Here is an 11,393-nt window from a genome sequence, read left to right as displayed (position 1 = left end):
ATATTTTCACTGTGCAATGTATAATTAGCTATTAAAATTATTACAGAATTGAAAACATGAATAACATGGCATTTTTAAAATCCTTATAGCCAGTGAAACCAGTGGCTGCTCATTGCATTTTGAAGCCTCGCAGGCACTGAATAGGCACGTAGTAAATACACTGCTGTGGGCAATAAAAGACAACATGAGACTGATTATGTTATTTACTATGACCGCTTGCTTGTGTTTAAAAATCAAGGAGCAGTTTAATGAGTTTTTATATATATATATATATATATATATATTATTATATTATTATTATTATTATTACTACAAATACATGGATCTCGGCACTTTGAAAAAATGTTTTCTTTCCTTTTATCCCTAAAGCTAAAAATATCCTATGGTGAAAAAATAAAGCAAAACAACAAACAATTTAAACATTGAAAAGTCACAAAAAGACACAAATAAAAATATAATGAAATTAAAAAAAATCTACATCCTGTACAAACACTATGGCCCAATAATTTAAGAAAATAGTGTCTCTAAAACGTTCGTATTGCTTTGTATCTTCGCCACTGCTCTCAGGAGGAGACGTTCCGCCATACAGTGCTTTTAGGTCACCAAAACAGCCAGAAGGAGGTGGCCTGTTTTGGCCCCAGTACCAGCTTCTAACAGGAGGTTATGGGACTGCCAGCAAACATCTGCCAGCATCGTGGAAGAGAGAGTTTTGTTGTTAGCTTTGTGTGTCCTCAGGACAGTGTAGCTTTGTTTTCATTTTTGGCAGTACAGAACAAAGACAAGGGATGGTCACTATTCCTCATGATCATGGAGTATTCACTGTTGTTGCAGTTAGCATTATTACTCTCTATGGTATTATTACTATGACTATCACTGTTGTAGATACACAGAGTGCCTCTTGTGTTCATTCATGTGCATCTTTATGGGTGCTTGTCATTTTATATGCACTTGTGTGTGTGTGCAAGGGTTTTCAGTGCTCAGAGCTCGACTTCTCAAAGGAAACGCTTGGCAGAGTCAATAGCTTGGGGTGGGGTGTGCCATCTTGAGGCAGGCCGTCCCCTGCTCCGCCCAGATCAAAGGAGTCCTTGGAGTCACTGGAGGGGGCTCGCCTCCTCAGGCAGGTGTCCCTGCAGGGGAGAGGGGGCGGTGGGTGGACGTTCCCCAGGATTTCCAGCCCCTCTGGGGGGTCCACCGAGATGCATGGGGGGCTCATCTTCTTCTTGCGGGTATGAGGAGAGGGCTGCGAGGACTGCTGCAGGCTGTCGGCACGCGAGACGAACCCGGAGGAGATGGAGCTGCGCTGCGGGCTGCTCGCCACCGACGAGCACACCTCGATGGAGTGACGCCGTGGGTCATCGAGCCAGGAGGCAGGCCGGAGCAGCAGTGGCGGTCGTGTGCCCTGAGTGTCTGCACTGTAGTACTTCTTCAGCTGCCGCAGGCACGGGCTCTGCCCCTCAGCTGGCCCACCTGGCCTCCCGCGCCCCATGCCACTGCCTCCTCCGAGCCCGGCCCTGATGATGCGAGACACCTCCTGGTCCACCGAGTCCCGCTCCCGCCTGCCGGCGGGCGGGGACGGAGGTGGTGGGGACTGGCGGTGCCTGGGGGGGACGACGTTGTACTGGTCATGGGGGTTGTGCTGCGTGCGCACGCTGGAGCGCGGCGATTTCGGCGAGGCTCCAGGGGTGGCGGGGAGCAGGAGGAGCGAGCGCTGAGGCTGCAGCGGTGTGGCCGGGGTGCGGGCGGGAGGGGTGGAGAGGTGGTAGGGCCCTGCAGACCACTCACTCGGCCCTCCCTCCACATAAAGAGCCTCCTGAGAGTCAGCGCTGACTGCAACCTGAGAAGAGCAGGGATGGGAGGAGGCAGGAGGAGGGGAGTGAAAGGGAAGGAGGACAGTTTTTAAGACATGAGCCGGTGAGAGGGAGACTGGTTACCATGAGATGGGAGGGTGGGTTTAAGTGGTTGGGGCATGGCGTGCTGCAGGGTTAGAGTAGAGTTTACCATTAGTGAAGAACGCTCAACAGGCTCTCTGCCTTAACGAGTAGGCTAAAAGTTACAAAAATACAAAGAGTGCCCTGAAGGCACCCTGCGGGGGTTCTGGTGCTTTTGCAAAGAGGTAGCCAACATACAGAGTCTAAGACTAACTTCTTAGCTCTGAGTATATGAGGAAGCATTAGCTCAAATCCCACACAAAAGTGTAAAGTCAACTTTGACCACACAGTAAAATAAATAACTGATAAAGTTTCTTCACTGGCAAGCCTAACTATGAAAAATTTGGCAGAATTAATTAAACACATTGCAATATTCCATTTGTATTTAATGTTATCTTCTGAGAAAGATTCATCTTATCATCAGTAAAAAAAACATCCTTTCTGTGCTTCTGTGGAAAAGTAGGTCCTGAATTGACCCATGCAATTTGCACATCAAATGAGTGTACTAAATGGCAAAGACTGCAAAATCAATATCTATCAGTCTCTCTCTCTCTCTCTCTCTCTCTCTCTCTCTCTCTCTCTCTCTCTCTCTCTCTCTCTCTCTCTCTCTCTCTCTCTCTCTCTCTCTCTCTCTCTCTCTCTCTCTCTCTCTCTCTCTCTCTCTCTCTCTATTCCCATGGTCCTGAGGAATCTTACATTTGGGACACAACCAGAGAGAAAAGAATCTTACATACAGCTGCTGCTGTCAGTCAAGTCACAAAGATGTGACAAAAATTTGATAATGTCAATTGCACTTCCTGTGAATAGCAGTCCAGCACTGCTGATGTTTTCTGTGTAGGGCAGAGGAACATTTACCCTAAGCAAAAACTGGAGGCACTGTTTGGCATACTGCACTCTGAGCCTCAGGGCTATACCGTAAGAAACAAAATGACCTGGGTCTCCTTTCAGGGCTGTGTGCCACTAGTAACTCTACTGAAATAAGTCATTGGAAGTGTGGCATAAGCCCAGAAGGAGAAACGTGGTGGAGGGTGGTGTCTGGTGGTGAGGGTACTAGAAGAAGGGCTAAAGATCAAGAGGACCATGCCAAATTTGGATGCCAGTGCTACATGCCAAAACTGAAAGAACTGGCAAATGATTATTATGCACTTGACCTTCATGTTTGCAGCAACAGGACAGTATAATGAAGACAGCACTGCCATCTAGTGGTGTAAAATAGAATTGATCTGACAGGAGTTTCTACTGTATACTGTCAAAATGTGAAAACAAAAAACATAGGCACTTACTCAGTATTTAGCATATTTGTTAAATACTGTTCATAACAAAAAGAACATGTTTATTGAGCAAAGAAGACTTCTAAAATAAAGAAGTGCCTTTTGACTGCTCACTATCCAGAAATATAGTGCCCCAAAGAGCATAAAAACCAGCTTGATATTCCATAAAACATAAACTTATTTATTTATTATTTTACTCTGCATGCAAATGAACAATGGTCCACAGTGTTTGGAGTCTTTACTCAAGAAACAGTAACTCATAACAACATAACTTTCCTTACTTAAAATAATTTTTAAGCAAAACGTGCACTCAGACATTTATCAGTGCTAATAATTAGTAACTAGTGTTTTTAAAATATGAACAATTACTTCCATAGTTGATGTTGCTGCCAAAAGCTCAACACTGCATCGAACAGTTTGTTACTGGTTGAACGGGAGGTGTGCTTTAATAAAATGCTGTCCCTCTGTCCTCTGCTCAATAGCACAGGAATCCTACCTGATCTTTAACCTTCTAGGTTTGTCCCTTAGTAGCCCAGGTGAAATGCAGTAGAGGCAAGGACTATGGGTGATTGATGGAGGAGGTGGAGGGTTCAGGGGTAGAGTGGTCGAATGGGAAAGGTGCCGGAGGCTACCACTCCAGCTCTCTCAGCAACAGGAGTATCTGTGTCTCAGGAGCAGGCGGGGGTCCGGCTCGTACTGTACCATGCTGAGCTGATCGGGATTAGTCGGGTTAGTGGGTACACAGGCCACAAGAAGAAGAAGAAGAAGAAGAAGAAGAAGAAAAACAGAAGAAAGAAGAGAGAGGGAGAGAATGCAGGAAGAATTAAGAGTGGAAAAGTAGTTAGCTTGGAGGACAGGTGAACAGTGCAAGGGTTTCATACCAATCACTTCTGCAAATACACAAGATAAAATGCTGGACAGAAGACAAAGAGACTACGAGGCATTTTGAGGAAGAACACGGAAGACACAGTAGCAGTTGCACACCTATAAAGTACAGCTCCAGAGTACCAACACAGTGAGATGCTGGTCCGGTGGAGCACACAGGTCCTTAATGAGAGCCAGAGTTGGTGATTCTACTGAAAGGGACTGCGGCACGAAGCATGGGGGTGCGGAGCTCACCTGTCGACGCAGGGTGCGGGAAAGGGCGTGTCGCCGGTGAGGGGGAGGGATGCGGGGGATGTTCTCAGAGTCTGATAAGCTGTGGGGGCTGATGGGCCGGAAAAGTTCTGTGGGCACGGTCAGGTGCTGGGGGGAATCTTCTGGTTGGGACTGTACAGAACCTCTGGAGCCTGGGAGAAGGCACACGGAAGCAACGCTGCGGCTATATTCCGACACACAGTAGGTTCAGTATAAACACTATTTTTAATATTATTATGGATTATCGCAACGGTTAGCTGTCAATTTGCAACATGGCTCAGGTTTGGCAGTACTGGGCAGGTGTGCTGATGTGGCCCCTGTTGCTCAGCAGTCTAATAAGGTGTTGTACCTGACTGGTCCTGCAGTGCCAAAGATGGAAAGGCAGGGGGCACTGTGGAGGCAGTGCTGGGCTTCAGCGGTTGGAACATGTAACTGTCGTTGGGCAGCGAGTGTGTGCGCCCCACTGAAGTCTTTTTCACACACAGCAGGTGCTCCTCTAGAGGCTGGCGGGCTTGCACAGGCTCTAGGTGTTCCGGCGGATCTGCAGTCTGAGAGAGGCAGAGACAGCATGGTAAGCAGAGATGTGAGAAGGGGCTCAGAGTGGGGAAATGAGAACCAGGGCGCCTCCCTTACAAACAACACATACAATTCCTACAGGACAGGTTAGCACACAATGGAGGGCAGACATCGTTGCACACTGGCCACAGGGAGGAGACTGACCCTTACATGCGATCTGTAACACTCCACGACTAGCTTCTGTAGGGATATTAACATGCAGCTTTGAAATGGCCAATGGCTTCTTGCACAGATGTGAAGTCTGTCGGGGTCATGGCTACTGCCAGGCTCCTCCCTTCAAAAGCCACGCCCATAGCCTCCACTACTACTAGCAGACAAGAGAAGCGAACGGCACACCACACCCCCACCCACTAAAACGAGCAGGAGACATGGTGCAGTGGTGCAAACATCACACCGGTACCAAAGAAATTACAGTGATAAAATCATGGGACCGGACCACAGAGATGCACATTTATACTGTATGCAGACAGATAGAGAGATGATAAAGACCGGCCATCTGGAGTGCATGGACACATGTAGGGAGGGAAAAAGCCATGGTAGAGGTTGGGGAGGGGAGGGGAGCAGAGGCGTCCAGAGATGGGCTCCACACGCGTGGGAGAGGATGGGAACATGGGTGTGGGACCCAGACAAGAGAGGAGCGACGCTAGTCTACTGGACTGGACACAGACCGGGCTCGTAGAACATGACCAGAGAGAAAGGAGGGAACTGGGCAGACGCTTAGGAACCCCTCTGAGCTTCCAGCCACTATTGCTTTTTAGATCTGCGCAAAAGCTATTTTAGCATGGCCTGCTTTACTGAGCACAATTTATGTATGGATCTTCTTCACATTTTAAGGAATTTATTCCATATATATTATATATTAATCATGCTCTCAGTAGTGAATAACAGGGGTAGCAATGATGATTATTCAATGTTTGCAATCAATGGCGTGTAAAAGATTTCAAAAATCATACTGTGATGATAGCGTAGCGTTAGGGACCTTTATTTAATGTGCAAAGCATTTATGGATTTGTTTTGGACTACAGATCCACTACATGGTAAAAGAGGAGGGGCCACAGACCATGCATCTTAGAGGAGGCAGACTCATCTGGAAGCTGCAGAAGGGACGGCTAAGAGGCCGCAAAGGAGGAGGAACGGTGCTCTACTGTTTAGTACATTGCACTCCAGACTGGTTAGTAAGGGGGGAATAAAATCATCGGGGACGGAGTCGTCCGTCAGAGCTAAGGACCAGGATTTCTCCGACGCCAGAGACAGAGCCTCCATCTCCGCTAGGGGGATCTAAACAGGAAGAGACGAGGCCAGGGTGAGAACAGCGACCATCCGGCCTTATGCACTTAGAGACACATATCCTTACACGTTTGCACAGGAACATCTCGTGCCAAAAAAAGAAGCCCTTTTTGGATCCGTTTTTGGTGGCTCAGCGGTAGTTATTTTGCACATGCGGTTTACAGCACTTGTCCAGACAAGGCCAGGAGGGTGCTTAAAATGCGCAGACTTATCTGCTCTAATGAATACAGTGTCAGATTGTCTATTCGTAGGGTCACAGAATTTATCTTTTTTTTTTTAAAGAAAGAAAGAAAAAGTAAACAATGTTTGAAAAAAAGAAGCAGTGTAGAATCTGTTTGATTTTAGCCTGGGGTGCTGATGTTTGCATGTCTTTGCATGTTTGCATGTCACAAGTTTGATGCCGGATGTGCTGTGTGATGCAGATACACAGCGCCCTGTCCTTAACTGGCATAGACTGTGTACGGGAATCAGTGTAAGCTGTTATTAAAATAAAATATAGACAAAACAAGGCCATATCAAGACGTTAAAGCACATCCAATTACATTTAAAAGCATTGATGAGCACACCATTTTTCAACACTAATGAAATTTTCTGCAATATTCCCTGAAATAGCAAAATAGATTTCTTTCCTTAATTCAACCACTCTCTATATTTCACTGATCCTCACATTATAACATTTACATTCAGCCTACAAAGATTCTGCTAAGCAATTTCCAGTAATGCTTTTATTTTTACAAACTTCGGATCTTGGCAGAAGTATCCAAATGTATTATTCAATCGAGTTCAGGGATTTGAGGAAGTTGGTATCTTACGGCAGTTGGATTCTACTGGACCACATCCAAACACTCTCATGAAACGGCCTGACAGTGGGCTACCTCTGGCCATACAGAGGCAAAGCAGATGCCGAGAGTCACTCGGCTTATGCCAAATCGGCAACACTTAGCCAACACATAAGCTGTAAGAAATAAAGTGATCCACTGAGAAAAGCAGTGAGGGCAGAGTGGCAGAGATGGTGTGGGGTAGCGGGGTGCTCAGGGGTAGCCATTGACCTGTTTCTCAGTGCAGTGTCTGCTGGGGAGGAGGGGCAGTGCGTAGTAGTGGCAGATGGAGCCAGAAAGGTTGTCCATTAGGCTGAGCTCTCCTTCCAGCGAACCCTGGATCACCAGGGATACCGAGTCAAACATGGGCCTCCGCTACAGACCCAGCCAGAGCCAGAGACAGACAGAGAGAGAGAGAGAGAGAGAGAGAGAGAGAGAGGGAGCAGACAGAGACACAGGAGAGATTGCACATAAGCAGCAGAGCACAGAGAAAATAAGGAGAGGAAAAGCAGGGAAGGAGAGTAGTTCATAGACACCAATTCAGGAAGCCAAGCAGAGGTTAGACGTACATGTAAAGAGAATGAAGACAGTAATATAAAGCAATAAAGAACTATTTACATCTAAACTCAAACAAATATGAGCAAGTTAAATTGATATTACAGCAATTTCCTACTTCTAATGCATTGATTAATTCAGACATTACAAACGGATTGCCCCCCCCCCCTTCAAAACACGGCCCCAACACCTGTTCCTAGGCATTCATTTATTTCTGTACTAGCACAGGTCTCCACTTGGGGGCGCACTAACTCTACTGAGACTCAGTCCACTACGGCAAGCAAAACAAAAGAAACCACAGCATGAGTGAACTCTGCTTGTTTAACAGGAGATAAGGGAGGGAAAACATCTCAGGAATGATATGAAGGGCACCATTAATTAAAAAAAAAAATGGTATTCTAGAAATAGCCAGGCACAATAAAAAAAAAAAGAAAAAAAACCCCAAGCTGATGTATTAGTGTTTTCTCATGGCTGACTGACCTATACGTCATTTGCTTCTAACAGGGGAAAGCAGCAGGGCCATGTCTACATGAATGAAACGAGCTAAGACGAAGAAACGAAAAGGCATGTTATACAAACCAGATGTGCTAAATACAAATAATCATGCAAAATGAAATTTTGTATCATGAACATTGGAAAATCTCACTCTTAAAAGTAAAAGAAGTACTTCAGCAAAAATGTTCAGCCAAAGTGATCACCCAACATTGCTAATCATTTCCATACATAATTTCATATTTTAGTTATAGTATATAAGTATAAGTAGCATCTGGCCAATCTTTAATCTCAACCCATGCCACAACAAAATATAGCAAAATAAATGAATATTCGAATAGAGGACACAGTAGCTGATGCGCTCGTGCTTCTGCACCAAGGGCTTACTACATGGGGAGAGTGCTGCTGTCTCTGTCATTGGCTGGCAGTGTGGTGCACACCGCACAGATGATGAGAGTCAATGGTCAGCCTCGCTCAGTCTGCATAGCTGTCACATGTCACATTGCGCACGGCGTGAGACCCAGCTCCGAATGTCAGGTGGCATGCAAAGACCTGGCCAAGGCTTCAGCATACTGGACTCTCCATTATGTCCCATGTGACTTACAGGTTCGCTCTGACTGGGTAATGGAGCAGAGCCCTGAGCAAACTAGCACAGCTGCCAGCCCGTACTGAGTAAGCAAACCTCTCTCAGTACCTGCCAAAGCGCATTAATGTCAGTGTGTGCCTCCTACGGTGCGATATAAATCCACACACACACACACACGCGCGCGCGCGTACACAGGCATACACTTGCTTGGAAATGTTGGGGTTTTACTCACCTCTATTGGAGGCTCCAGACACTGAGGGGGGTCTGCTTTTATGTGTGCTGTCGACTCTCTGCATATGTCTGCAGGTGGGCTGTCAGTAGGGTAACCTCTGTCCTGAGTGTCTCTGGAAATCCAGGGAGACCCTACAGGCCCACCTATTTCCCCCAGGGAGAGAGGTGAGATGTGCCCACCAGACATCCCTACGCTTTCCCCTGCTGCTTCCAGCTCTAGTTCTGCCTCAAGCTCTGCCTCCTCCTTGGCTTCCTTATTGCTCTCTTCCAGATGTTTCATGAGGACAGCAATCACCACGTTGACCAGCACGAACTGAGCAGTCAGCACAAAGGACACAAAGTAGATGGGAGACACCACCATGTTGTAGCAGGAACCGTTGTCCTGAGCACAGTCTCGGAGCGTGTCCTGGAACGTAGACATGTCGTCACACACCAATGAAGACAAAAATAACTGTAACTCTTCAAGAGACATGCAGAGAGCCTGTGAACATATCTGTGAACCTCAGCTAAGGTTACAATGATCTAGAAAACAGAGAAACAGTCAGAAGGCTGCACCTTCATAATGCCGTTCCAGTTGTCTCCGGTGGACACACGGAAGAGCAGGAGGAAGGCCATGCCAAAGTTCTTGAACGTAGCATAGCGCCCAAGGCCCTCACATGGGTGCAGCTCATCACATACTGCAATGCCGAGAGCAACTTAAATAAAGGCATGCTCGTCTCACCTCTCAGATTTGATGAAGACATTCCCATCTATACTTACACACTGATGAAGAGCTTTCAGAAATATAGATTTCAAACGTAAGACATAATCCATTTTTAGGCAATGTTTGGTAGGAGACCAGTCAGAAAGAGTCAAACTAGGTCATTTACAGAGTTCAAAGATAGAATAAAAGAGGGAACCTAGATGTTGAATCATGAGAAGTGTGTGTGTGTGTGTGCGTGTGTGTGTGTGTGTGTGTGTGTGTGTGTGTGTGTGTGTGTGTGTGTGTGTGCACTTATGCATTTATGCATGTGCGTGCCTTTGTGCAGAAGTAATCTCTATTATCATGCAATGTGCTTACTCAGGTCACCAAACAGCTCTACTCCCAGTGCTGCAAAGATGAAGAAGAGAAGCATGAAGAGAAGGCCCAGATTCCCCACCTGTAGAGAGGAAGAGAGAGAAGGGAAGACAGCGAGAGCAGCCTGAGACTGAGAACCAGACAAGCTTTTCTGAAGCATGCAAACAAGGCAAAAAGAGATCCAGTTCCAGAAACACCACCTACTAAGAGCCAAGAAGCGAGACTATGAAGTGAGATATTTAGGCCTGTTCCCAGTGATTAGAGTTGTAGACACAAAAGCATCTACAGCTGGCTAAATGTGACAGGGACAGCTAAACATACGAGGTGGTACCCATACCCAGCTGCGTGGTCAGCATGGGGTAAGCTCTGGAGGAAATGAATGAAAGGAGTAAAGTAGGGTAACTACAAATGTGTCATTCCAGTCCAAGAGATGCACCACATGGCCAAAATGTTTTGGACACTTGAGCGTATTGGACATCCCAATCCAAAGGCATGGGCAATAAGGAGCCGGCATTATCTACTTTATGGAGATAATAGCCTCCACTGTTATGGAAAGGCTTTTTACAAACTATTAGAGTGTGTCTCTGAGAATTCACATTCATTCACTCAAAAGAGTTTTTGTGATGTCATGCATGATGTTGGAGGAGGCCTGATTCTAAATTGATGTTCTAATTCATCCCAAAGGTATTCATTGCGGTGAGGTCAGGGTACTGTGCAGGTTACTAGAATTTCTCCACAGCGAAGTCGGTAAACCATGTCTTTATGGACCTTGCCTTGTGCGCAGGGGCACAGTCATGCCGTAACAGCAAAAGGCCTTCCCCAAACTGTTGCCACAAATTTGGAAGCGAGACATGTTTTATAACATGCCTTTGTATGCTGTATAAACATTACCCTTCACTGGAACTAAGGCTCCTAGCCCAAACCCTGCAAAACAACTGCAGGCCATTATTCCTCCGCAACCAAACTTTATTGTTGGCAATATATATAGTGGTAGGTAGTGTTCTCTTGGCATGTACCAAACCCAGATTGAACATCAGACTGCCAGGCAGCGAAGTATAATTCATCACTCCAGAGACCATGTTTCCACTGCTTCAGAATCCTGTGGTGGTGTGCTTTACACCACTCCAGCCAATGCTCGGAACTGCGCATAGTAATCTTAGGAGTGTGTGCATATACTCTGCAAACTCATCTCATGAAGCTTCGGATGCCCTGTTCCTCTGCTGATGATGCTTCCGGAGGCAGTCTGGAATTAGTGAGTGAGGCAAAGGAAGCTAGGCCGTTTTCCCTGCTTCAGTGGCTGAGCTGTTGTTGCTCATAGACACTTCCACTTCATAATAATAGCACTTACAAATGAGTGGGACAGAAATTTCACAAACTGGAATGTGTCAATGGTGGCATCCCATGACATTGTCACATCTAAACTGACAGCTCTTCAGGTCGACCTTTTCTACAGCC

General features: G+C 46.3%; 1 protein-coding gene across 9 annotated transcripts in view; it reads right to left on the bottom strand.

Annotated features, from left to right (window-relative positions):
- Window positions 1-253: 253 nt before the first annotated feature.
- cacna1g (calcium channel, voltage-dependent, T type, alpha 1G subunit) overlaps window positions 254-11,393 on the bottom strand; it is a 149,422-nt gene continuing 138,282 nt past the window's right edge. For 3 of the 9 annotated variants that reach the window (XM_081698279.1, XM_081698280.1, XM_081698281.1), the window contains 6 exons: window positions 9,942-10,020; window positions 9,437-9,558; window positions 8,883-9,287; window positions 4,686-4,884; window positions 4,319-4,488; window positions 254-1,834 (listed from right to left, as the gene is read on the bottom strand). In XM_081698279.1, coding sequence (XP_081554405.1) covers window positions 971-1,834; window positions 4,319-4,488; window positions 4,686-4,884; window positions 8,883-9,287; window positions 9,437-9,558; window positions 9,942-10,020 — 1,839 coding nt within the window. In that variant the 3' untranslated portion in view covers window positions 254-970. The other 6 variants (XM_081698276.1, XM_081698277.1, XM_081698278.1 and 3 more) reach the window with 6 other exon arrangements.

The sequence above is a fragment of the Electrophorus electricus genome, chromosome 15 (genome assembly GCF_041902795.1).
Source record: "Electrophorus electricus isolate QZ-2024a chromosome 15, ASM4190279v1, whole genome shotgun sequence".
Taxonomy (NCBI): Eukaryota; Metazoa; Chordata; class Actinopteri; order Gymnotiformes; family Gymnotidae; genus Electrophorus; species Electrophorus electricus.
Note: the sequence above shows the minus strand (reverse complement) of the source record. Positions and strands in the feature narration are given on the sequence as shown.